Source organism: Larimichthys crocea, chromosome XXIV, assembly GCF_000972845.2.
Source record: "Larimichthys crocea isolate SSNF chromosome XXIV, L_crocea_2.0, whole genome shotgun sequence".
NCBI classification, from domain to species: Eukaryota; Metazoa; Chordata; class Actinopteri; family Sciaenidae; genus Larimichthys; species Larimichthys crocea.
This window is the reverse complement of record NC_040034.1, coordinates 538,989-566,980: the sequence shown is the minus strand read 5'-3', so window position 1 is coordinate 566,980 and position 27,992 is coordinate 538,989. Positions and strand designations below refer to the sequence as shown.

The following is a 27,992-nucleotide window of genomic DNA, read 5'->3' as shown; positions in this document are numbered from 1 at the left end:
TGAGATGAATTACACGGCCACCGTGAGTGGATCTACTTCCATTGAAATTTAGTTGTTTCAAATTATGGTTTGACTGGATCTCCGTGGAATACATTGTACAGCCAAGCATAATAGCATAGCATAATAACATATAATTGTGCATAATCTAATCTAAAATGTGCATGAAAGCTATTGTATTCTTTATAATAGACAGTAAAAAAAATGAGCAAGCCTCTTTTTGGTATTTGCAATAAATAACTTTCATTGTTGCATGGAAGCAATATCAACAACTCAGCAAAAACAGTGCACCCAGGAGCAAAAGAACCACACATATGGAAGAAACCATTAAAAAAAACAACAACAACAACAACATAAAAAACAACTACATTATACAGCTTTGTGCCAAAATATACAGAAGAGAAAAAAAGGAATATCTAGTTGTTTTGCGAGAGAAGCCAATCTCAACAAGTCCGACACACACTGACTGGACACTTGGCCACAGCTAACACAGAGCACAGGAAGAACATGGCACGCCTTCTCCGAGACAAAATAAACAAATAGTCGCTGACTTTAAAAGCAATAGTGGCAATATTTGTTGATGCTTGTAGTTTACCCTTTATAGAATTGTAATAAAATAGTTTCTGCATGTTTTTTTTTTTTTTCTGTAGTACTGCTACTCTTAAACCTTCTACGGTCCTACTGACGTCCAGAGCAACCATTTCAGAATCCCTTCAAAGGAAAGGATAGAGGTTTATAAATGAGCTTTATCGTTCTAGAGAGACTACGATTGTTAAAAATATATTATTTTTTTTGAGCAGTTTCTCCCAGGCCTCCTTGTGATTAAACAAAAACACAGAAAGTGGAAGGCCGATAACTCCACCCGGCTCTGTTGTGCACACCTACCCCAGGAGGACCTGTGGATGGGAGACAGCTGTAGAAAAATACTCGTCTTTTAGTTTCGCTCCTCATTCAATGTTGTACTTTTTCCACTGTGTCTTGTCCGTATTGGACAGACAGATCTGCTGTAGTCAACGGAGTCTAGACTAATACTTTCAGTCTTTCAATGAAATACTTAGCGACTAGGATTCTAAAAATGATCATTGCACTTTCGACTAAAGTCACCATGAGAAAGAAAAAAAAAAGATTTTTCTCGTGATAAACGGACACTGGTAGCTTATTAGCAAGACCTCCGAGAAAAAAAAACCCATTAGCTCTGTTGTATTTAAATTGTTCACTTTAAAGAAACTACAGTTTCCTGTTTGTGAAAAGTAAACGAACATCGTGGACTTTGGCTTGCAGAGGTTGTGGACGAGAAGAGGGATATACAGGAAGTAGTAGGCATTCTGTAAGTGTTTGAGGGAGGATGTGGGGAAGAGTCGTCCCACACCCGCGTGTTTGCTACATGTTCTATTTCCTTTCCAAACGGAGCCCTGGTTCCCATACCTGGTTAGAAGATCACTGTATGTGTTTAGAAATATCTTCTTTTAGCTCATAGAATGGATTTCTTCTTTCTTTAAACATGACATTGAGTTGTTAAATAGAACGGGTACAACATTTCCAGGTATAAGAACCAAGCCTGCGTTTGGGGGTTTTGGTTAGTGTTCTATTATGTCTCGTTGCGATCAGTCACCACATGCAAGTACAACATTTACAGTCTGGGCCTCGTGCATGAGAGCATGCTACACATTCACCAGACGGTCACATTGAGGCGCAGGCGTAGACCACACACACACACACACGCACGCACACGCACACACACGTATTGTACATGCACTCACACATTCGTATGCATACGCACAGAGCAGATAATATAATAAGTCGACTGTACAGTCCAGTGTCGGAGGCATGGCGACGCCTGAATTCACCGTCTTGTTTTGGCTGAGCTATGAATGCAAAGCAGTTGGATTTTTTTTTTTTTGGCTGAGCTTGGAGGTGATCTGAATGGGGAAGGTATTCTGGCTGAATAGTAATAGTTTTGTGTGCAAATGTTTCAGAATGTGCTGGGTTTTTTTTTTTTCCATCCCTATCACCAGACAGAACCTTGATATTGGACAATTCTGCAAAAACCACAGATTACGTTCAATGGCAACAATTTTCAATGGTGTCATCATCACTCCCATCTCCCTGCTGTGCACTGTTTAGTAGTTTAGTAGTTAACCTATGGAGAATTAGGAGGTCAGAGCCTTATAATCCCGTCCTCCATGCGAGTTGGCTGACTTGGGAAAAGATCACAATTATGGTTTTAATAAAAAGGTAACAAAACTGATTTTAAAAATACCAAAAGTCCCCCAAAACCTCAAAAAGAAAGTAAGGAGGTACACTTTTGGTGGGAAAATACTGAATATTTTTTTTTTTTTTTGTTGGGATATAAATAGTAAAACTTTAGTAGACTAAATTTAGAAATACTGGACTCAGCTTGTAAAATACACACTTTGCGCAATGTAAAAGGTCATTATATCACCCAAATTTCCAGAAAAGCCATGACCTCATTGGTTGGACTTCCCTGCACTACAAAAACTACAATACACCACCCGCTGCACTGGCAACCTGCAGAATAGTCCAATATGAGCGTAATTTCTCGGGATGTGGGGCTGTTTTTCGTGATGGGTATCAGACTAATTTCACTGGACGACAATAAAAGATCCATTACTAAATAAAGGAAACTTTTTTTTCTTTTTCTTTTTTTTTTTGGAGTGCGGATAGATGCGGGAGGAGCAGAGGTAGGGTGGGGGGGTTTAGCGTGGCATCCTTAGATTTAGTGCATTAGACAAATAAGGCTTCCCTGGAAGGGACAGATGCAGCAACAAGGGGGCAAGAGGAAAAGGTACCAGGAGGACAATCGGGGCAATACAGCAGCAGCTATTGTAGAAGTGCCCCCACCCTCAACATAATAACGTAACAGGTATGCTTTTTGGTGTATGCCAGAATCCATTACAGTGCCATGAGTGCATACATTCTTAGTATGAAATCAAACACCTAACCTTGGCAGCATTAGCGTGCAAGTCCTACACACTCTCACTCTACGGGACCATAATTTGATTTGATTGATTTTCACAATGTCTCTTTCGAGGTGCAGCAACAGTGTAGGTAACATGTAAAGAGTGGGACTTCGACACTAGCTACATGCATAAAAAACAAAACTGAAGAGGAGGTTCACTCACACCAGTTTGAGCTTGGGTTTGAAGCAGAAGCGTGGGGAGGAGAGTAAATGCTCTGGTGACACGTTAGAGTCAGAAGAGTGAGAGCAGACACCCTGAGGTGAAACAGGAGCTAATGGATTGTCAGGCCACGAACGGATTGGACGGACGGACTGCTTCAAATCCTGACTGAAAACCAATCCTGGCTCTATCGCTCGTGAGAGTGGCAACTCCCCCATGCTCACAAGGCATGATGAATATCAAAGAGCTGTGTGAGGCGGCAAAAAGATGGAAGGAAGAGTTGGGCTGGAAGAGCAAATGAGCGGTGGAAGTAGAGAGTGGAAAGAAAATGTGGAGAAGAAAGAGAGAGAGATGGACGAGGAGGGATTAGATTTCAGTTCACTTAATGTAAAACTAAAACTCTGATTTACAACACAATCCTTCTTCTAGTGTTTCCTTTCCCCTCCCTTCCCAATATCTCGAACAGTATTGGTAGAACTTGATTCATCATTGCTACCTAAAACAGGCTGGATGGAGTACTGTAAACCTTTTCTCCTTAGGAAAATAAAACATAAATCTGGGTCGAGAAATAAATAAAAGTCTCCCCCAATAAGATCAAACTACCCTACCTGCTGTAAAGAGAAAAAAATCAATTGTATCTTTATACGCTCCCTAATTCTGTGAAAAGATATGACGCGAATCCATTTCCCGAATCGAATGAACTGAAAACGTATCCCTCCTCAACTCGGGTAAACAGCGAGATCTGCATCGACGGAAAGACAAGCAGACATAAAAGACTGAACAGAAAATCGGACAGTGATCACAATAAAAAGCGTTAATGAGAATTCAACGTGTTCTCTGTCTCTCTCTCTCTCGGTCACTCTCTCCTCTTGTTAGGTACACCAATGAGCTGACAAGCATGTGTTATATTGCACCATGAGCTGCTTTTGTTTACCGGTGGATCGATTTTTCGAGCTTCATGCTGGGGCAAGGAGTAGGGAAGAACAAAACGAAACAAATACCTACACGTGCACACACACACACACACACACGCACGCACGCGTACACACAGTAAAACAACCAGAAGAACACACTTTATATCTACATACACAGACATGAGAATCAATGTAAAAGGTAAGTTTGATTGCACGTACACCCTCAGACACACACAGGCAAAATTAAAGTAGAAAACAGACGTAGTCAGTAATAACTCACATACACATACAGTAGATGAAGGCACTATTGCAAGCAAAGTCCAAGTACTATCTGTCACAGAAAACATCAACAACACCCTCTTTCCCAATCCTGTTCTAAATCCCTTGGGCTAGATGTTAAAGGGGTCAGAGGAGGAATATTTGAAGACGGACAGAAAGCAGTTTTTTGGGGATTTTTAAGAAAGTTTTTGGGGTGTTTTTTTTGTGTAGCCGTTTTCCCTCTCATAAAAAACGAGCTGAGAAAATCAGAACTGTATGTAGGAAATAGCTCGGGCTTGGCATGCTGTCATCTAACTTTCCTGTCAGTCTATGTTAAAACAGGAAGAGAGGTGCTGATTCATCTGTCTCTCACTCATCTCCCTGTCCTCTCCTGTATCCCGTAAATTCTGACACATTAACACCCCACATAGCTCGGTACAGAATGTGCCGTGGCTCACAGCAAAGGGAGACGCGCTGTGTTTTATCTCTTGCTACGTTCACACTTTTCTATCTTTTCTTTTGTGTGGGATGTGAACTCCAGTAAGTGAATAACAAGTGACTGTGACAAAACTCATGACCTTGACGCCCACTTGTGTGGGCTGAGGAGCCCAGCCTGATGTTGGAGTAAGGTGAATAAAAGGTTAGAAACTATCTAGCCCAAGGGTTAGACACACAAACAAATACACACATGCAGGCATGCACACACACACACACACACACGCACACACACCCACAATCACTCACGCTACTGTTCCCTTCCCTCTCCCCAGGCAGCAGACAAGGCAGTACATTCAGGGTAACACAGAGTCAGTCCCTTCAGAAATCCATCGGATCCTCCTCCGCGAGGCCGTGATTGGCAATGGTCCTGCCTCCACCTTTCGATGGCGTTCCGTCACTTTCGGGTTTCACCTCGGAGGGCGGGCTGAGCCCCGATCCCCCCTCTGGTGCGCCCCAGGTATCAGTGGTAGGTGGGTAGAAATCGTCGTCGAAGCCGCAGAAGCCCTCGTCCACGCCTTGATCGTAGCGCTGGTAGGTGGAGGCGTGCACCTCATTCTCTCTGGCCGTGATCTCCAGCGTACTGTTCCACATGCCGTAGCCAAAGTAGATGAGCACACCTGAATGAACGCACGGACAAATAGGAATAAATATGCATGTGCATAACAGCACATGGAAACAAAAAACAGATAGTGTGTTGCAGCCTTATTTTTAAGAGCTCAAAACAAATCAACAATTCATCCCACCCTGAGTGAGTCAGAATGCAGCAATCCTACTCACAGTGAAATAACAAAAAACACACCAGTGTTTGTGTGCTAACAAAAAACAGCTCTGCTGGACGCCCATCTGCATATTTCTGTCTTTACATAAGCGGTAAAACTCCAAAGAAGTGACAGGGCAAAGAGCAATTACACACACAAGTACATGCACACACCCACACACACGCATACAATACAGATGTACAGATAGATACAACTGAGGCAGGAAATAAAAGTGAGATGAGACTTCCCCGTCCTTCCATGAAATAACAAACAGACCGAGTAACTAGATTTAACTGGCTGACTGAGCCAATAAAAATGGGTCATCTCAAGAGTAATGAAATGTATCACTCCATTGTTTAAGATCAGATAAGGGTGAAACATTTTTTAAGATCTAAACACGCTCACTTCCCATCTGTCCAGGACGACAAAAATTACATCCTGTCTTAAAATCTCTGGATAAAAAGACAAACAAAACTATCTTACCCACAAAGCACCAGATTGAAAATCGTATCCAGGTGATGGCTGACAGCTTAAGCATGAGGTAGATGTTGACCAGCATGGCCGAAGCGGGTACAAAGGGCACGCAGGGTGCCATGTAGGGCAGCCGTTTAGGGTTCTCTGGCTGCTGGAGGATGATGATGATGAGCAGGGCAATGAAGATGATGAAGAAGATTAATAGCAGCAAAGCCCACCAGCGACCCTCCCCGATACTGCTCGATCCTGGAATGAGAAGGACCAAGAAAAGAAAATAATGAATTTATGGTTATACAATAAATACAAAAAAAGAATTCCTGTCTGAATTGACTTCTCACCGAAGATGATGAAGGAGCAGAAAGCGAAGATGATGATGAAAAGAAGCAGCACGCACACGGTGACAGTTTTCCCCGTGGTCGGAGTTGGCCTGTCCATCTTTCCCGGGAGACCCAATCGGATCCTCAACGTGTAGTATCGTGGTCCGATGAGCTTCTTCAACCGCCGGGACATCCCACCCTCCGACTCTTCTGCTTCGATGCCGGTGGTCATATCCACTGTGCCGTAGTTTGGGTGACTGGCAGTGTAGGCGTTTTTATCCGGTTTGCCTATCAGCATCTCGTTGTCGCCCAGCGACGGCAGGTTTTTGGCTCCGCAGGTGTTAGTGGCCGGACCTCCGTACTCATCCACTTCACTGGTGGGTGAACAGGCGTCTTTCTCACACTCGGCCAGAACGCCTTCCTTCCTCTTGTTGCTCTGCTCCTCAGAGAGGAAGTTCACAAAGCCGTGGATCTCGCCTTCGGGTTGGTAACGCAACAGGAGGACGCACAGGCTCACCTACAGACCGGGAAGTGAACAATTAGTTGTTTCTCTTGACTTGACCTCAAACTACTGATTCTACTTTATGTCTACTGTATCTCCTATCAAAACCACATATCTAATATCTATCTATCAGTTTCATTTCTGGTGCTAAACGTGTCTTATCACAGTGTTTTAGGTCATCTTGTGATCTAGATTTGGGTTTTCATTGGACAGGGATGATATGGTGCACTGACTTGAGTTCTGGTTGGTTATCAGCATTTCATTCATGCATCAGTACCAGCCGTTCATTGATCTCTCTTGAGAGAAATGCCAACAATGCTCACCACAACCAGCCGTTTATATGTTAAGCCTCTCTTTTGCAGAGAGCCTCTTTTTATGTATGTTTACAGCTATAATTCTGTATGATTCATGTGTCGGAGGGATTAGTTTTTTTATCAGCAAATCCCTGTTGTTGTGCACAATAATTGAGGGCTTCTTCAAATAGCGGAGCCAAATCTGTCATTTGCACACACAAAGAAACATCGACATACTGTAAGTCTCTCAGATTAAGTAGGAAATCATAGGGCTAAGCACAAAACACGCATATACAACTGGTTCCTAAAGATTGCAGTGTATTGTTGCTGTATTAATTCATACTGCTGACTTATTTCCCCACAACAGAAAGGTTCTGTCCTGGCTGATATCATTAAATTTGACCATTTGAAACAGGGGGAATGCTTCATGACAGCTTGGGATATTACAGTATGTCAACAGCTTATACAATAAGAGAATAAATCTCTGTTAAAAAGCGAGCTAAATATAGCGAGTCAGCTGCACCCTGCAAGTATCCATATGGTCTATATGAATGTGTCCACCATCATTATTCACCACTTACCAGGGTATAGGCCAGCAGGGTTCCTATGGACATCATCTCTATGAGGTCTCTGAGGCTGACCAGGAGGGACAGCAGGGCAGCCAGAAAGCCTGACACCACACAAGCAACAGCGGGGGTCTCTGTGTAGGAAGACACATTGGCCAGGAACCTGAACACACACACAAAAAAACGAGTAGATTGAGACTCAGCTGCACGCGTCATAAAAAATTTGAAAAGTGAAACTGAATGACTGTGTGGACTAACTTAAACAGGAGGCCGTCCCCCGCCATGGCATAGATGACCCTGGGCATGGGGAACAGTGATCCCAGGAGGGAAACGGTGAGCCCAGCTATGGACCCCACCGCCACAATATACTTTGCGAACATACAGCCATGCACGGCGAACATCTCCATGAGCGGGGCGTCTGCGTCGATCTCATTGTACGGTACCATCAGGGTCAGGATCACAGAAACCTGGATGGAAGATAGTTTAATAGAGATAGAGAGTTTGTTAATTAATTTTAAAAAAGGGAAAAAAAAGTTTCATAAAAGATTTCTAAAATTCTATTGAGTAAATAGTCAACAAATGTTCTCTTTCCTTTCATTTTCAAAGTTAAATAATTAAATATTTATGTAGCGGTCCAATAATCCTCTTTACCGCCACTATTAAGCAAACCATCGGCAATAAGCTTGACTGGTAATGAATCTTCCGACAAAGTAACTCTTTTCAAAAAACTTTAAAAGTCTTAAAAAATCTTAAACAAACCCTCAAAAAACTGCGTTGCTCCTTAGGCTGCTTAACAATATCTGATGTTTAAGTGGTTGTGACATCACTAACAATCAACCTAAAGGAGCATTTCAAACATTTTACTGTTTTAAAAATTAGGATTTATACTGGGGGGTTCAGATGTTTTGATCATATAATGTGTGTTTCCTGTTTTGTTTTTTTGCATGTCTCGTGCACTTCCCTTATTTGGACTGTGTTTTGCTGAGGATGGCGGGGAGAGATATCAGTAGTTCAAGGACAGGAGAGACAAGGACGTGAGAAACAGGTCTGAGAAGTGTCATTTTGATACATAATGTTGATTGTTGAGCAGACTCATCAGTGAGGGAGGTGTCTGAGACAGCCCATTTGAAAAAATGTATAAGAACCAACTGATAAGGCTCCTCAGGGAGCCTTTCCTCTGTAACCCCTTTTGTATGTTGCACTGTTAAACGCTCCTTCTTGTACAATAATAATAAATTCAACTTAAACTTTGAAACTTTGAATCCAGTCTTCCTTATTCAAGGGTTCTTCCTTAAAAATTGACATTTACAACTGTTAAACACTCATAAGACTGTCATTGTGGCTCTTACAATTTATGTTGAGTGTGTTATGTGTTATCTGAAGCTAATATGTGTAAAAATCTGATAGTTTCTGATTTTGTTTTTTCCAATAGTAATATATAAGACTCCAGCACAGGGCATTAGTCACCATTTCTTGTGTATTGTGTGCATTTCAAAAGAAAAGTTAAAGAACATGATGTGATATGACTGAAAGCTCCAGAGCAGCTACTAAATAGACCTTACTGAGGTTCCATTTAGGTTTGATTTCCAAGATCAGCAAATTTGAAATGCAGATTTGAAGCCAATGCCGATGAGAGGTGCGCGTAACAAAAATATGAACATCTACAAATCCATGACAACTGTGCAAACTCTATCTGCTGATGAAGATCATGTCATATGATCAAAAGCTCCAGAACAGCTACTAAACGGCCCTTGTGGTGACACTGTTTCTCCTTTCTATAAATATATAGTGTTAAGCTACATTCTCACAGCCTAGCTTTGCACAGCTAGCGTGTTGGGCACGCGTCACATCTCATCCCAGGCAAAATGTTCATTAGTCACGCTGTGTGTGTGTGTGTGTGTGTGTGTGTGTGTGTGTGTGTGTGCGCGTGCATGATTTTCATCCTCGCGTCTGACGTGTGAAATCCTGCAGGGCCATCTGTCACAGATAGTGTGCTGCGAAAAGAGAGGGATCTGCACGAACAGATTGCAGAAAGAGAGGAATAATAAAAAAGACTAACCCTCACAGAGGGGAAGATAGAGAGATCGGTTTCCCTTTAGTAGCCTGCTGCCCTTTGACCCTTCATCCGATATGGGCACTGGCTCCTTTACAGTGTGCATGAACCTGTCGAGGGGTGACTACACTAATCTTGAGGAAATTCTACGACAAATCCTTGTTAAAGGTGTTTGTTTGAGAGAACAAAAAGCTCCCTGTATCCTACAGTGCCCACGTCAGCTAGTTTTTAGTTTGCACATTCATGTGACTCCTCACCGGGATTTAGGGCTTTCCAAAAACATCAGCCAACACGATTCTCTCCCTCACTGCCTTCTTTAGCGAATATGCACCAACGCCCACTTGCAGAAAAAGCATGGAGGAAACTGAACATGGAAAAACAGGGGAAGAACTGAAGGAAGGACCCTAGTAATTATGAGTTTTGGATGACTCCAAAATGTGCTTAATTATTTAACATCCTGGTTCTTGTACTCTCTCCAGCTAGAGGATCCTGATTGGACGAAAGGTGGCGATTAAAAGAAGCTGAGGAAAAAAATTGATTTGAAGAACATTGGAGACAGAGAGCGAGAGAAAGAGGGTATTCAAAGAGAAGTTGCTGAGTTTTAATGCAATCTTTGGCCCCGGGCGATGCCGAAAAAAATTCTCCTTCCTGATAGGCTGTTGAGCAGTACCCATAGCAACAAGCATCCAGAACAAACGTGTCAAAGTGTCAGAAATCTGGTAGGCTGTGCAAGCTGAATACGTAAAGATCAGAGATTAGAAACACACCCACGCGGTTGGAGTGCAGGGAGAAGCGTCTTGATGTTTGGAGCTTTCCGTCTGTCTGTCAGACACGTCTCAAAATCTGGGGCAACACTCTCAGTCTTGTATTCACAAGTAAGGCGATAAGAACTCAAAGGCGACGCACAAAAAAATAATAAATAATAAAGAAGCGAAATTTGCCTTTACTAAAAATTGAAATTAAAGATCATGTCACAAAGGAGAATGAATAGAATAAACAAAACCTGAACTGAACTCGGCGATTATATCGCTTTGCTTTGTTCAAGACTATGTGGGTGTGAGACAGAAACTGTGATTATAGCCTATTGTCTTCCCACAATCAATGTGATCATATTTATGTGTGAAATTATACACAGTGAGCCAAGTCATTATCTCCCCTCATAACTACACTGTGCAGGCCAAAAAACAATCAAAACAGCCATAAAAACTGTTTCGTTGCTGTAATGAAACTTTGATTAACGAGATTAATGTTTGACATTGCGTCCAGAATGCTAATAAAGGGCAAAAAAATTGGTATTTATAGTTGGTGTTTGTGTATTTATGCAGTCTGCGAGGTAACTCACAGAGACGTAGGCGGTGAGGCAGGTGATGAGTGAGGCCGTGATGGCATAGGGGATCGAGGTGTTGGGACTCTTGGCCTCTTCTCCGGTTGTAGCGATGATGTCAAATCCAATAAAGGCGTAGAAACAGGTGGCTGCTCCCTGCATCACCTGGAACAAGCAAGAAAAAGCAAGATGTTACATACAGGGAGCTTTCTGACCTTCATATTTCATTTAACGGCTTAATTGCGTGTGCATACCCCTGACCAGCCGAAGGGCAGGAACCTCCCCTCGTCCCAGTTCTCCCCGTTGACGAAGAAAAGCCCGGCGATCATCATGAACACCCACACTACGAGGTTGATGACGTTCAGCACGTTGTTGAAGCCGACAGAGTTCTTCACTCCCAAAGCGACTATCACCGTCACCAGCAGCGCTATCAGCAGCGCCAACAGGTCTGGGTACGACTGCTCCCCTTTACCTAAAGGAGAGGGTCAGGGTTAGCACAGACTGGGTAAATCAACAGATCTATGGACAGGGCCTCAAGTAAGAACCAGTAACCTTTAGATAAAACTGTAAAAAATCCAAGAGTCCAAGGTGACATCTTAAAACATTTTGTTTTGTCTGACCAATATTCCCAAACCCACAGATGTTCAATTTTAAATGATAAAAATCAGAAATAAGGAGCTGGAACCAGCAAATGTTTGGCAAACCCTTTGCCTGATAAACAATAATTGATTATCAGAGTTTAAACTAATTAATTGTTTGACACCAGAAATTTCAACACATGATCTAACTCGTTTCCATGGCTTTCAACCACATTTCGTGGCTTTCCTCAGCAAATGTAGCTGCTCGATTATCTTGGAGATGGTTTAGTTGCAGCTGTGCTTGTCTTTCTTGGGCCTCTAATTGGAGACGGGCAATACGTACTCGCACCCTTGCCTCGTCTCTAGACCCCGAGCTAACTGAGGAGAGAGGATCATAACGAGGCAGGGTGAACGGCGTCTTTGGCCGCACAACCTGCCCCTGTCTCTCCTCTTCCAGCAGCTACAGCACCCTGAGGTTCAACCTCAGACTTCGGGTCACCCTCGTCACTGAGCGCGCCCTCCTCAGACACAGGACTCCCATTTCCACCAGCTTCCTGACTAACTTTAGCTCTTTTTTTTTTACTAATTGCTTCGAGTAAGGGAGACCAAAGTGGAGAGCAATCTGTGCCAAATCATCAATTTGATCGAGCGACGGGTTGGTCAACGCCTCCATATCAAATGTCGCCATTTTTACAAACACAAAAACAATCTGAAAATTTCAAATAATATTTACCCTTTGTCTCTCTCACAGAGAAAGGCCCTGAAATGAAAGCTTTGGGAACACTAAGTAAGCTAGACTTTATCAAGGACACATGGATGATAACAAAGTCATCATCAAGGGACTTTCTTAGAATTTCTTTTTTAGCCAGACCAAAATTGGAAATACACTTGCAATATCAACAAAACTATTCATTCACATCGAGTGCACAGTAAAACAAATTTATCAGTAATTACTATTTAGCCCAACCCAACATGGACAGGAACTCATTCTTCAAAAATACACATGGGTGGTCAGGCACCCCCACACAGAAACTAATGAGACTTATTTGGAGCTAAATTCCACCCTTTCCCAGTGGTGTGGAGAAACAGCTGTTTTTCTCCAGCAGGAAAGGGAAATATTAACTTTCCATTATGTTGCGGAACAGCTGGCCATGTTGGTTATCATGTGACCACAACCAGCAGCTTTGTCGGTGTCCAACAGGAAGAGACTGTCAGGGCGGTGTCAACCAGATAGACACTGCTGGCACACACATCAGATATAGCATTACCTCAGATTGGCAGACGTTCCCCATCACGGTACGGTTTATGACCTGGGAAACTGTGTTGCATGGATCGTTTAGAAATCCAAGATATGGATGTGTTATTTCCACAATGTCATGATTTCCAAGATAAATAATGAAACATTGCTTGGATGTTTCCCTGGAAAAACTCTAATAAGTTGGACGATTTCCCAGATGGTGTTGCTTTCATTTTTTAAAATCATGATTATTATTAATATGCGCCGTCCTTCAAATACAGTAGCCCATTGAGCCAGTGTCACTCAAAGCCATGAAATTCATGACAGGGAGGACAAAGCATTACAAACATTACTGCAACAATGCTGACAGACAGGAAATATGGAGTTTATTAAAGCTGCTTCTTTGGGTACATTCAACCCAGAAGAACTCAGGTTCAAACCACAACAGTGCAAAGTGTCGGACGTTTAAGTACGCCCACACAAACAGTGGACACTGACCCTCTTGTGGAGGATGTGGGTGGGTGAGAGGAATCATTTCTCTCCAGAGGTCAGTCGGATGAATGTTTGTTTATACTTTTTAAAGCAATCCTTATATGACACATGCGAAAACAGTGACGATAGACTGCAGCTGACAGCTGAGAGCTGTAGATTGTAAAATAAAAGACTATTATTGCTCCATCACTGATACCAGCAATGCCTACAAATCTCAGATTTTACCTAAATCCTGAAACTAAAACATATAATAACTCAAGTTTCAAAACCAGAAGCAGTCAAAAATCATATTTTTCCTCTTAAGTAAACCTACAGCTGCCCCGGGCACGCGTCCTTCCACACTCACCCAAGCCGTTGAGCGTCCCGATGTGCGAAATCATAAAGTTGCTGATGCTGTGATTGGCCAGCGAGTCCGCCATGCTGCTGAGAGCCGACGCGCCCGCCGCCGTCCCGATCAGATACTCCAGGATTAAGTTCCAGCCGATGAAAAACGCCACACACTCGCCCACGGTCACGTAGCTGTATGTGTAGGCTGAGCCTGTGGTCTTAGGCACGCGCACGCCAAACTCTGCATAACACACTCCTGTGGGACGGAGAAGACACATATTCATACACACATATCAGTGATATGACTCTATCATCATCCGAGTGAAAGGCTGACTTGAAGGTATTGATAGGAGCATTAAGGTAGTATTAAGATGTCCCTTGAGTGCCTTTCAAATGATAGCTTCACCTATATAATGTCTTTGCCCTTGTTCTAACTGCATGGTTATTAAAAGGCTCTTCGTATAAATCATATCGCTGTCATGGTGATAAGAATGACAGTAACCTTCATAGTGTGGCCTATAGTGTGATATAGTCAGCCCGGAGTGTCTGTGCGTATATGTGAAAAAGTGAGAGCTGATAAAAGAGTGTTTAACCGCGGAGAAAAGTAATTTGCTCCGGTCTCACCTGACAGTATGGAGGCCACAGCAGCAATAATGAAGGACACAATCACCCCCGGACCAGCCATCTCCTTGGCGACCAGCCCCGAGACGACATACATCCCTGTCCCGACGCAGCTGCCCACACCCAGCGACACCAGGTCCACTGTGGATAACACCCGAGCCAGCCTGGTTCCATGTGAACTGGTGCCCGTCATGGCCGAATCCAACATGGACTCCACAGGTTTGGTCCTCAGGACGCGGGACGCAAAGGTGTTCCATGCCGAGGCCCATTGTACCCTCCGAGGGTCCAGCTTCCCTACCAGACTGCTCATACTGAGGGGCCCGAAAGGTCAAAGGTCACAGTCCAAGGGAAGATATTCACAGTTCTCTCTTTGATGCTTTTCTCTTGGAGTTTTTACTGTTTTCTTGTGAAAGCAATCACGCACAGCACTGTGTAAGAAGAGTTCAGTTATCCGGATGATGGAAGATTCAAAAGATCGGACTTTGTCTTGCTGCGTCTTGCCTCGATTCTCTCGTCCTGGTTTACTGGAATGCCATCTTAGTTGTTCTCCACATGGCGAGAGAGAAAGTTATCTGAAAAAAACAAAAGGTGGCGTGATTATGATGATGCATGATTACTTTTGCAGCATTTCACAGCACATTGCCTCCAATTGTTCTTCTGACATAAGGCTTATTTTCGAATACACACACACCGAGACTCGGGAGCCCAGCGGTGGAGAGTCATTATACATTCGACCACAAACCAAGCGTATACCTGCATGAGGAAGCAGCTAATTAGCAGTCCTCTCCCTGTAGTGCTGTTACTATAGTAGCCAAGCTCATTAGTGATGCTAAATCTTTTTTCTTTTTTTTTTGTTTATAAGTGGCAGAGAGAGCACTTATATGTGTAATCATATGTACACACTTATATAACGCTTACCAAACCTTCTTTGAGCACATGCAAAGGGCTGTCATAAGTTCATTCAGGAGTTGGCATTACAATGTGATTGCCATGACTCATGCCCTGCTCATGTTGCAGATTGCAGACATGTAGAGAGGTACTGTACTGTATCCATTCGACTAATATGTAAATGGTAATAGGAAATGTGTAAAATAAAACTAGTAAAAAATAAATTGCAACTGATTAGTCTTTAAAAAGTTTAAAAATAATCACCTGGTATTTTGTCTCATACCAAAACAAACTTGGGACTAATGATGAGAAAGAAAATTGGTAAGTTGCTCTTTAAAAAATAACAAATAGGCCAAAATAAAATCAAAAATTTACTTTGTCCATAAATTAAATTGAAATAGAAAAAAACTGCACTGGTAGTTTTCCTCAGATGGAAAAACTAGATTATTTAAATAAATCTATAATTTATCCATGTCATTATTATTAAATTAACAGCCTTAAATGTACAGAGTTACTTAAAAAAAAATCATCTTATACTATGTCTTATTACATTAACCCATAGTATACAAAGTCTTCTATACCTTAATTAGAAGTAGTGTAAAATTTATATAAGTGTAATAAGTAATTCATTATAACGTAGTTAGTATAATTAATAGATAATTAATTAATCTTATGATCTTTTTGGTACATTTAGCTGATACATCTACTGCATTTTTAATCAAGTAAAATTCCAAACACAGGATTTTACTCTTTAGACTTGTTTCATTGTTTTTTTCTTTCTTTTATTTAAATAAAGAATCTGGATACTTCTTCAGAATTACACAGTGTAAAAGGACGAAAAATGTTTATTCGTGTTTAGAAAATATATCCTCACCTTCAAATTATAGTAAATTAACAAACCAAGAATGCTTTGTGTGTCGGAAACACGTGGGCAGTGCGCTGGTGAACAGAAACGTGCAGCTGAATACGAACGGTTCAAATGTGGAGGTTTTTCAAGTGCCGAATAAATCCAACAATGATGCATTGTGTTTTAACAATCGTAGAATATGTTCAAGCTGCAGAGGCTTTGTTATACTTTTCCACGGCTTTTCAACAGTGTCTCTGATGTCATGAGAATAACAGCGGGATAAGAGATGCTGTTCAAAAGAGACAGAGCTATTATAGGCATCAATTGTAGCACGGTCTACCTCTTTCTCTCTCTCTTAACAGCAATGAACTAACACTCACCATTCATCCACTTTAAACAAGCGCAAGTTACTAAACAAACACACTCGCATGCAGCGCGCCCGCATTGCCTCTAAGCTATAATATGAGCCACTCACACAAATGATGGCTGCAATTACCCAGCTGTTTAACCAGAGTGCACCAAGGCTGCTATTGTCGCTGCACTCGGTGGGAGTGCGAGCATGTGGAGAGGTAGAAAAAGCTCAAAAGGTGATTTAATGTATGTGTCATGTTGAGTTGTCAGATGTGACAGAGGCTCTTAACCCATCACAAGACTCAAACACGGGTACCCAGATTATACTGCAATTAGGGCTGTGCAATTAATCGAATTTTGATCACGATTTCCATTTTGTTGTCAAACGATGTCAAAAAATCATATAATCGAGTTTAAACGATTTAGTTTCCACTTTTCATTACACAATTTCTGAGAGATGCGCATGCGCAATACATTCCATTTCACGTGGCCCCGCTGACTAACAGGATAGCCCATACTCACTGTACTAAAGTCACTCACGACCAATTAATAAAGAAACAAAAAGACAAAGCCAGTGCCACAACCAGCAAGACGTCAACGCAAACTCAGTCATCGATCACAGACACATTCTTTAATATTTCCCTCCCTCCGTTTTCCAAAATAACATCGTGCACATAGCATCGTTTTCAAAAAAGTTTTCGTTTACATCAACCCGCATAAATACGCCATGGAGCGCCATCATAACTACGCCAAGCCTGTGGGCGGCTTGCTTTCATGATCATCGTCATAGCAAAAGGTAAACGTTGGTCACACTTTTGGTGCATCAGCTGCCTAAAACTCGATTCGTTTTCAGAGGCGAATTCACCGTTTGCATGTAAAAGATCGGTACAAACGAAGGGAAATGTCTACGTGTAAACGGGGCCTAACAGCTGCCATTGGATATTTCTTAGCTAAAGATATGCAACCCCTCATGCATTGTGAAAGTCAAAATGAATCGTTTGAATAATCGTGATTTCAATATTGACCAAAATAGTCGTGATATTGATTTTTTCCATAATAGAGCAGCCCTAACTGCAATGAAATTTCACGATTTACTTCACAGTGAAGAAACTGACGAAGGCGTGACGTAAAATAGACCCAGCACAGTGAAGAAACTGACGAAGGCGTGACGTAAAATAGACCCAGACAAACGCTGATTCAAGTACATGGATGGATGCATTGTCCGCTGAGCTGCAGGAATGTGGCTGAGTTGAGTCTTGCACATCGTTAATAACATCATGGTTTCTCCTAACTACGTTGACAGAAAGGGAAACGGAAAACTATTCCCTGAAGGCACACAGCGTCTTCCAGAGGATGTGCACTCCACACACCAGAGTAATCTAGAAATGATCTTCATGAAGGCAAACATTTGAGTGCAATTTCTGGATTCTGACACTGATAAAACATCAGCACTAACCAGCAAACTGGAAATTATTCGGGAAACATAACCTCTTTCATTTCAAAAGCCGTTGTAGATAATGACGGCTTCAGCATCGCAGCAGAGAGGATGCTTCCATTGCTGGAGGAATGCAAATTAGTAGCATCTTACAAGAGAATTCAGTAAACGAAAGTCTGCTTCTGCAAAAATAACCATCCTGCACTCGTGCCGAGTGAAGTGCACTTTCATTATTCTCATCTGGGCAGAAAACTGTGACGTGTTTCTAAATTATATGCTGCGCTTCAATAGTCGTTCAACATGCCCTCGTTGATCAGCACTTGCCCCATAGTTACGGGAATCCCCACCACCATCCTACTGTGAGTATCGTTCTTGGTGAGATAGACCCTCAGAGGGCTTTCCATTTAATTCCCCTGCTCCACCACCACCACCCACTTTCCCTCCGCCCATAGCGCATAAAGCTGCAACAATCTGACCTAAAGGTAAGTTCAAATCTTTTTGTTTAGTTGGTGATCAGAATCTCTATGAACTTTAGTGGAAAGGTAAGACAAGGAAGGATTTTCATTCCTTTCATTTTCTGTAATGTATTTTTAAGATCATTACTCATGACCTACTTCAGTTACTGAATTTTAAAAAGGCCATTACATTCTGTCACTGTGTGAAATTCAATTCAGATCATGAAGCCGCTGATTAAACATTTCTAATTTCCTCTTAATGAAATAATTAAAAAAGAGAGATTTGTGCAGACTTTGCACTGTAAACTGAAGACAGTGTGCTCCCTGGTTTACAGTAATATTGCAGAGGCTGGAGACAGCAGACAGGCTTTTAATTATACTTCAAACATTTTGGAAAATACGCTCTGCGCTGTTGCCAACAGTTAGATTAAAAGATCAATTCCACTTTGGAACTGGAGCCAGGAGGCAATTAACTTAGCTTTGCATGCAGCTTAGAAGCAGACTTTGTCCAAAGTTTTTGATTCTTGCCGTGACCCGGGACGTATCAAGGTAACACTCAGCAATTTGTTTGTTGGGCTTTTGGAAGATATAGTTACAGCAAAATCAATTGTTGTGTTTTCATTTGACCTATGCAAGTTATGCCACCCAGTCTGGGCAGGTAAGGCTAAAGTGGTATCACTATAAAAGACAACACAAGCTGCATACGGGTATTTCATATTTTGCTTGGCTTTACAGGTGTGCAAGCCAGGTTAGCTGCTTCTCCTGGCTTCTAGTCCTGGCTCCAGATAAATGGAGAAGTGCATCCATTTCCTCATCTAACTCTTTGCAGTAAATCAAATTAACATATTTCCCCCAGAAGTCAAACTCTCTCATTAAGCTTGACCTTCTCTTGTTGCAGCTGACCACGTTCGCTGCCTGAAATGGATGCACGGTGCACAGCGACACAGTCACCATATTCTCACAAAATAAATCGGACAATTAAACGTATTCCCCACCCCCCATCTCTGACAACAGAGACGCAGACACAATGCTGTTCGTCTGAGCCTTCGTATGGGGCGTAGAGCAAACTAAAGTGCCAGTAGCGACGTGAAATACTGAATTATTTAATATCGTGTGGGTGCAGGCAATACATTTTAGATTTATTTAAACATCCAGCCATGGAATTATTCATACGGCTTTTGTGTTTTCATTAGAGCAGAAAGGAAATATGAGCGTGTATGTGCACAAAACAGCATTAAAAGAATAAATCACACGGCAAAAAAAGAAGCAGAGCTGTGTGTTAGAGAAAGATTTGTGCCATCTCCCAGTGTGCGAGCCATGCGCTGCTGTTGCGTTCATAGCGGCCCGGTTTCACATCGACGCGTAGTCTAATAGAATTTCAAACGAGCTATTTTTTTCAATATCATAGCACTAAACAAGTCCATTATCTGCTCTGCCGGAGAGCTGCCGTTTAAAGATCAATAGTTGAATCCCTGTCATTATAATCATCGCCACCACCTCTAGCATCTTAACATTAGTGTGTTTCCTCTCCAGATAAGAGGGCTGTCAGAACAGCCATCCTTGTGTCTAACCAGCCGTGACTAAGTCTGTCTCGGTGTCCTCCCCCCGCCTGCGTCTGAATTACTGGATGAATAACCTCGATTGAGCTCTCACTGCCTTTACAGCAAGAGCTGCATTGGCTTAATAAGGCTGAGAGCTCTTCTGATTCACTCCAAACCAACCTGGCAACCAGGCCTGCAGCGCGTGGCCCTGCCCTTTACATAAACCGAATCTGGCAAGTGGCCCTGGCAACCTTTCGGATGGGTCACAGACAGAACAGGAAGGAGCTAAATCATCCGTCGTTCAGGAGAATACCTGAGTCAGGGAAATTTGTCTCACTTAGAAGAGTTTTCACCCTATCCCCTACTCTGCCTCAGTGTTGCAGATTTTAGGTAGATTAGATATTTTTGACAATGTATATATAAGACGTGTGAAAAATGAACGTGCATAATTCATGTTTGTGTGCACGGCTCTTGCAAAAGTGCCTCTCGGTGTTAAGATTTATGAGGCCGGCCTCCACGGCAGTGCTTAGAGCACCATGCAGTCTACAGTCCAACAACTTGAGTACAATAATCCATTGCTATCAATCAATGTGACTAATAGTATATCCATGTCCATTTAATCACAGCTTCTTTTTCTATACCCCTTAGTGGTAATTGTTAGAGAAAGAAAGGGGAATGAAATATGACTCATCAACTTAAGACTTAAATCTAATTTCTTAAAAAAAAAAAAGCAAATTTACAATGCAGAAAAAAAATTACATCCGGTTGAGGACTCTTACAGATATCAGCATTAATTGGCTGTTGTGGAGTTCTGAATTCATTTTTCTCTGTCTGACTGATTCTGTGCCTCGGCTGTCTGGTCACAGTGTCTCTATCTGACAAGTCTAATGAATATGATTCCTCATTTGACACAAAAGTGAAATTGCCGCCTGCCAGCCTGATTTCCGTCTCCTGACTCATCAAGTCACGCTTCACCTATCCCTGTCTGAGCTAAACTGTTCAGACACTGATTTTTTTAAAATAAGAACGGTGATTTCACTTTCACTGCCTGACTCGGCTGCTAATTTGACGATAGAGTTTTGATTTAGAGTTCGAGTTTGAGTTTTGGGTGCGCATCATGCCGGTATGCCCTCTTTATGTGCAAAGGCAAAGAAAACAGTGATTACAGTAATTGATTGAACGCCCACCCCATGTTCCTCTGGAGAGCTGTGATTGGTTTATTGACTGACAGGCGCTTAGATAAATAGGCTTATTTCACAGAGATCCAAAGTATTGAACTTCTTTTCTGTAGAGGTTATTGAAGCTGCTAATTAAATCAGACGGTAGTACATGGAACACACTAGAATCGTGGTGTGTTCTGTACCCTTTAAGATTTCATCTCTAGGGACTGCTGAATCACATGTACTTATTTAATATTCTGCTTATCTATAACCACTAATCCACTGACAGGTGGAGGAACCAAACAGGACAACAAGTAAAGGACGTTGTAAAGCGATGATGCCATTAAAACAGGAAATGATGACTTTGTATAACTTTCATTTACTCTATGTCTCATTAGTGTGTCTGTTTAAATCCTGTTTCATATATATTGTAACATCATAGAAGTTAATGCAATAGAGTTATGCATATGTTGAGTAATGTCTTGGGCTGCCCTGTGCTAAGGTGTAGAGAAGCTTTGACCATGTTATATCATGTTAATACTGTAGGAGTTAAACCATCAGGTCGTGGAAAAGAATCACCCGCCATGCTGTTGAAATATTCAAAATAAATCCTCATTCATTCGTTTTTCTTGCCTCCAAGACCTGTGAGAAAAATACAACACAAGCCAAAAATAAGAAAATCCTAGCAGACGATGTGGCTTTGGAACATGGAATATGTTAAAAGAGAGACTACGCAGTGTAAATAATCAATGTGCCAGCCAGCAGATGATACTTATATATAGAAAAATAGGTCCAAAGTAACATTTGGTTGAGACAAATAAATGACTTGCTGAATGTGTTGATCGACACTATTGGAACTGGTAGTAGACAAATATAAACAGGGATGTCCCTCTGCTCCACTCGGATGGCTGTCTGACCAGTTTACTCGTTTAATGAGCGACTGGCTCGTATTCTGGCATGCTGATGATTCTGATTCACTTCCCACTTTGAACCATTAAGCTCAAACATGTTGATGTGCACAAATGCAATAATTCCTAAAATGCAGTAAAGGAAGAGGAAAACATCAAATTTTAAGTGCAACTTATGTTCTCAACATGTCAGCAGTCGCATTTAAGTGACTAGGTTGTTGTTTAATAAATCAAGGATACCAGGCCTGGAATAATATGCCAAAGGCATCACTGGAAGTTCGAGAACCATCTCTCTAGATTTGTAGCACAGCGATAAGAGTGAACACAAAGAAGAAATATTGCTGTCTTCTGTCCATAAGGTGTGTCATGCCTATCTGTCAAAAGTTTCCAAGGTGGAAACTGTAACGCCGGTGCCAGGCTTGCAGACAAATTGCTCTGCATGACTGACCTGTCAGCCAGCCCAGGTTTACTCACAATTTGGCCTGCCTCATCTCCATCTATCTTGTCCTAATGCAGAGCAGTGGGAGCCTGAAGCTTAAAGCACACTGTGTCTGGCTTCAGACTGCAAGATAAATAAAACAAAAAAAACAACGGTGTCACTCCCTTTGGCTCCCTGGCTAACCAGCCGTATCGATGACATTTCTGTCTATGTGGCCCTAAAGCTCCAAAAAAAAAAAAAAAAGAGGCTGTCTTGATAAACCTACTGTATCCTCCTGACTCATTCTTCCACCAGGAACTACAATACCATGAGATATTGGTGATGCTCGGAGATAATGGAGAAAAGAAACATATCCAGTGGTTGCCAGTAAACAGTTTCCTCCCACAGTGTTGTCTCTATCGATTGCTAATCCCCGTCCCTGCTGCAGGCGGCATTGTCCTTCTGTAGTATCTGTGAGAGCTTTATATACAGTATCACCACACCAATGCAACGTCAACATTTCTTATGTTTACTATCCATCACTGCCCGTCCATCTGTCTCCAGAAAGAAACATCCATCCTAGACCTTTATACACATACCGTATCTGTCTCTCTAACCTCTGCACTTTCTCCATCTCAGTCCTCCCACTCTTTCTCTTGCAGTGCAGGGAGTTGTTTGTCAGCTCACACTGTTGGCCAGCAAATGAGTGTGTAGCACCTGTTGTGTGCACTACAGCTGACAGGTTGGTGGCCTCTTTTTGTTTCATTGATTCCACCTTCTCCACATTCTCAAGTGTATTGCTCTCTGACTGGCTTATGTTCTCTTCTCGGAGGCTGGCATTGGGGTGCTTTACCATGGCAACGAAATGAATAAATCTACCTGAGCTCCGTGTTTTAACGACAATCCGAAATGTACATCTTGTGTGACGTACCTTGTCTTTTTTTTTTTATGAATGAGAGCATAAAGATTTTTTTTTGTGGAAGGGAAAACCTCATTTACGCGATGAAAGCTGCGGGTTTGCATGATGCCACAGTGCTTTGGAAGAAACAATGTTATTATGAGCTTTTAACTAATGATCAAGTTTCACAGTCATCTCGCAGATAAGGATAATGCTGGTCTAATTTTATTTTCTCCTGTCATATTAATGACTATTCATCATTAGCACACAGTTTGAATTTCTAAACTTCAGTTTAACTCCTGGAAGACACCTTGAAAGACCTACGTTAAATACCACATGCCTGGAAGGCTGGTTCAATATGACTCTATAATTACTATATTCAATGGGGGCTATCTCTTAAAGTTTCCTCAGAGGAGGTGAAGAGGCAAAAGACTGTAGCTGTCTTTTTTTTCTTCTTCTTTTTTTGAAGATCACATCAAACTGAGGGCAGCACTGAAACGAGGGGAACGAGGGTTATTACAGGGGGATAATTGTGGCAAAGCCTTAGAGGCGTGCAATCAGTTAGCTTCACAGATTGGAACTACTTTGTCCTACTTTGCAAAATGATTGAACGCATTCGTCAATCCGACAGAAAGTCTCTGCTATCTGCTCTTTTTCAATGTTTTACCACAGTCAAACTCATAGTTGTTGGTCTCGAAAGCGGCAAACGCATCAATGGGCACAGGTTTTTCATTCATGCGGTGGAAGGCAAGAGAAGGAACTGAAATTGCAGGTATTTGTTGCTGCTGTGTGGAAAGATTTTGCTCTGGCTTGGACACACCAGTTCAAAAAGTGACAGCTCTCAGCTTTCTATCAGTATAGTACAGTGAGGTTTGCTGCATCTTGCTTAGAGATGAGCTCAAAATTGCAAGAGATCACATATATCTGAACCCACTGATGTACCCATAGGGAAAAAAGAACAGACGCAAATTTATAACAGAGATCCGATTACACTGTAATGTTAATGATCAAGGCCATCCACCTCCCACACACGAGCCATCCAGTCGCTCTGTCTCTCTTTCTATCTATCTGTCTGTCTCTTCCCTTTGTCTCTCCTTCTCTTTTCTCTCGCTTTAGTACCTGTTGAGCCAATAACCAGAGGTGTGTGTGTGTGTGTGTGAGAGACAAAGAGCCACAGTGTACGTGTGTGTGTGTGTGTGTGTGTGTGATGGAGAGAGAGAGAAAGACAGAGAGAGATTCTGATTATATTAGCCTTTATGCGCATGCAGGTTCACTGACGTCAGTGCAGAGCAGCATCTGATTTAGAAAAGGTTGGTGGGGGCCAGTCAGCCATTCATAAATATAAAGGATTATGTTTGTGTGTGTGTGTGTGTGTGTTTCTGCTGCATGAGTCACACCTATAATTTACAGTAAGAGTTTAGCAATGACATCACTAAACATAAAGAAATTCTTCTAAATACGCTCCTACATATCTTCCGTTATCTCCGGTGTCTGTCCTGCATTACACACACACACACAGACACGTACGTGAGCTTTCGCTCGGAATCTATTTCCCTTAATAAAGACGAATGTGAGAGCAGTAGCGTTTCATAAAGCCTGCAGCTACACACTTGCTCTGTTTATTTTGAGCTTTCTCCATTTCTGTATTTCTCTATTTTGGCTCATGGCTTAAAGCAGCTAAAATCCATATTTGTATAATATCAAATGACAATGTGAAATGTCATGCCTGTTGTAATGAACCTGCAGAGAGTTACCACCTGAAATCTTACAGAGTTTTCTAAGGGGTTTCATCTCATTGTTCAGCTGTCGTCCTGCAACTTTAATGTTTTGGATCAAGCTCGCTGCTCTCATAGCAACATTATCAGGCCGCAGCGGGCAGCTGTTTTTTTTTTTTTTGCTGCCTGCTCAGCACCAAGCAAGCAGACATAGTTAGAAACCAGCTGATGAGGAAAATAAAACATTTAGCGGCTAAACAGCCAGAATATTTCCCCAGGAATAGTTAATAACTAAAGAGATAAAAAAAAAGATTTGAATATTAGACTTACAGTCAACAGGTGACCAGAAACACAACTCGAAATGAGTGATAATGTTGCTAGATGTGTAAATAAGCAACTATTTGCTTAGATGTTTGTCACATAAACATAAAAAAACAGATAAATATATGCCTGCTTGCCTCGTATTCCCCTCAGAACAGTGCACGTTTCACACATCTTACTAACTTTGTCCTTGAGGTGCAATCACCCACAAGAAATACTTTACAGCACCAAGTCACACATTTCACTGATTTTGTTGAAACCGGATCATATTTTATGAAAAAAATGTTTTCTGGCTTCCCCTCTGATGTCATCCAACTGCTCCGCCTCGACCTCAGTTCACAAAGTTTCCTGACGGACTGTAGCCGCTGTTAGCTAATGTTAACTCAGTTTGTCAGCCAGGACTGTGAGTGTTAAATGTTTGTACCAAAAGGCATTTTGGACCAGGAGAGGAGGGGATTGCTTACAGGAGGCAAAGGCGAAACTGGGCAAGTGGGCATTGTAACCGGGCTCAGCACCCTCTATGAACATAATGGCAGAGGCAAAAAAAGGGAAGTGACAGGGCAAGAAGCCGCCGAACAAGAGTAAATCTTGGACTAGTTTATAGTCGCTGGCGAGAGCTTCATGAAATATTAATGTTGTTCAGTGTGAAACAAACCAAAAATTCAAGGCAGTGCACCTCAGGCTGCTTCAGTGGTGTGGCCCTACATGTGACTCTGAAGTCCTCTGAAGATGAGTCCTGGATGTCTTGGGGGTGCTCTGTGGGTGTGGGTGTGCATGTGTGTGCAAGTGTGTGTGAGGGATATGCAGGAAGACAAACCGCAGTTGCAAAATGTATTATATAATTTTCTGGTTCTACGTATTATCGTCATCATCCTAATCACCATGATGATGATGATGGTTTTTGTCCTTTCATTCATTGTTTTCACATGAACTATTCTAGTTCATGTCTAAACTAAAGCACAGTTCATGCGCATATTGTGTCGTTTTATATACTTAATCATGAATATATCAATGACCCAGCACGAGAAAAAGCTCTAATTTTGTCAGCCAAGGGCCTGAATTGCCTATTGCGGTTTAAAACCTACCACTTATTTTGTCATATTCTTTGTGTTGTGTAACACACAAATCAATCAGTGATCAAATGAAAAGCGGCTTTCTCCGTTTCTGTGCAGCTGCCTCTCATAATAAAAGTAATAGGCACCTGTTGAGCTGCTGACAGGGCCCGTCGAGCTCCAACGATATTTGCAAGCTGGCCCCTTGCTGACGACTGTTTTCAGCACCACGGACAGCACGTCACCACAACCGAGTATGAGGGAGGAGGAAAGAAAAAAAAAGAATTAAGGAGGTGGTGGTGGTGGTGGTGGTGGTGAGGGGGAAGCAGGGAAATAGATAGATAGAGGGAAAGAGAGATCTGGCCATGTCATTAGGGATTAGCCCAGTTCCAAAGCTTGAGGCTTTCAGTGTCTGAGTGCTCTTGTCCTCACACATACACACATACATGCATCCAGCGGCACAGGACGTTGCCTCACTGTAGATAGATAGATAGATAGATAGATAGATAGATAGATAGATAGATAGATAGATAGATAGATAGATAGATAGATAGATAGATAGATAGACTGTGATAAATCAGAATCTTTCTGCACATTAGATACAGATTCGGCCCCCTTACAAACAGCTTTGAGCCTGTATGTGATCATGTTTCATACCATGCCCACTTAAAGTAGCATTAGGACTGACAGCAGCACAGAAAGCCTGAATCTCTGTATTTCAACACTATTACAGCATGGGAAAGCTCTCTCTGTCCCCTCCTTCCCTCCTTAGCATAGTTTCATATGGCATCTTTCCACTCTCACACCTAAACACAGCCCATATAAGCAATAACACACACATGCTCTCACCTGCAAAATAATAATAAAAACACTTAATTAAACGTCCCACCCTCTGTCAGCCGCCCCTCTGTGTCTTCCTGTACTCTTCTCGACCCTCCACACGGAGCCTGCTGCAGCTCTAATCCCGTGGGACGAAGCGACACCCGCCCTAAACTCAGTCTCTTCCCCCCTTTCCCTTTTCTCACGCACACCGTTAAAGGTGAGTTGCACATGCAAGGAAGGGACTGTTTGTTTTTTCCCCCCCCCTCCACCCATCCATCCATCCACTCACCAAACATCAGCTCTGTATCCGCGCCGCGTTATGCGCCATCGCTCATGGAAGAGAGAGAGAGAGAAACTGCACAAAGGAAGACAACAAAAAAAAGGGAGGAGGAGGAAGGGGGAGTGAGATGGGAGTCACTTGAGAAGGGGAGCAGCGGTGTGGGGGGTTGATCTAGTTAGAGATAACGACACGATGAGAAGGAGGAAAGAGAGAGAAAAAGTGGTGGAGAAAAAAGAAAAAACACTCACACTCACTGTGGCCGGATTAAAGGATGCCCATGTCGGATGCTGCAGTCGGTCACCAGCATCAGCAGCAGCATCTCCGGGCTGCGCGGTGCATCAGCGGGAGCCAGTGCGGGGGGGAGGAGGAGAGGAGGAGGAGGAGGAGGAGGAGGAGGAGGTGGGAGGGTGAGGCTGATGATGTAAAAAGCTTTAAATCATTCAGGAGCCCGCTGCACGACATGTGACCGCCGACACGGCCGGTATTATTCATCCGGTTTGTTTCCTGGTCGCCCTCGATACCGGCCAGGAGACACCGAGCTGACCGGACGCC

General features: G+C 42.4%; 1 protein-coding gene across 6 annotated transcripts; it reads right to left on the bottom strand.

The window, feature by feature from the left end:
* Positions 1-214: 214 nt before the first annotated feature.
* On the bottom strand, positions 215-27,992 carry slc7a14a (solute carrier family 7 member 14a). 6 transcript variants are annotated; one of them, XM_019269917.2, is made up of 11 exons: positions 27,691-27,992; positions 26,488-26,553; positions 14,353-14,921; positions 13,748-13,984; positions 11,349-11,566; positions 11,113-11,259; positions 7,976-8,184; positions 7,733-7,880; positions 6,378-6,873; positions 6,049-6,285; positions 215-5,424 (listed from the first exon to the last, which is right to left on the bottom strand). In XM_019269917.2, the coding sequence occupies exons 3-11, from the start codon at positions 14,657-14,659 to the stop codon at positions 5,126-5,128; spliced, it is 2,298 nt and encodes a 765-aa protein (XP_019125462.2). In that variant the 5' UTR covers positions 14,660-14,921; positions 26,488-26,553; positions 27,691-27,992; the 3' UTR covers positions 215-5,125. The 6 variants fall into 6 exon arrangements, with proteins under 6 accessions (XP_019125462.2, XP_019125464.2, XP_019125463.2 ...); XM_019269919.2 differs by having other exon boundaries at positions 27,695-27,992; XM_019269918.2 differs by lacking the exon at positions 27,691-27,992 and adding an exon at positions 27,450-27,516.

What these genes read in the sequence shown, in the direction of transcription:
- slc7a14a (XM_019269917.2), bottom strand. Translation starts at nt 14,659, where the DNA reads ATGAGCAGTCTGGTAGGGAAGCTGGACCCTCGGAGGGTACAATGGGCC. An exon ending in CGGGACGCTCAACGGCTTGG is followed by an intron (nt 11,567 to 13,747) that starts GTGAGTGTGGAA and finishes CCTCTCCTTTAG; the next exon opens with GTAAAGGGGAGCAGTCGTAC. An exon ending in GGGGACGGCCTCCTGTTTAA is followed by an intron (nt 7,881 to 7,975) that starts GTTAGTCCACAC and finishes GTGTGTGTTCAG; the next exon opens with GTTCCTGGCCAATGTGTCTT.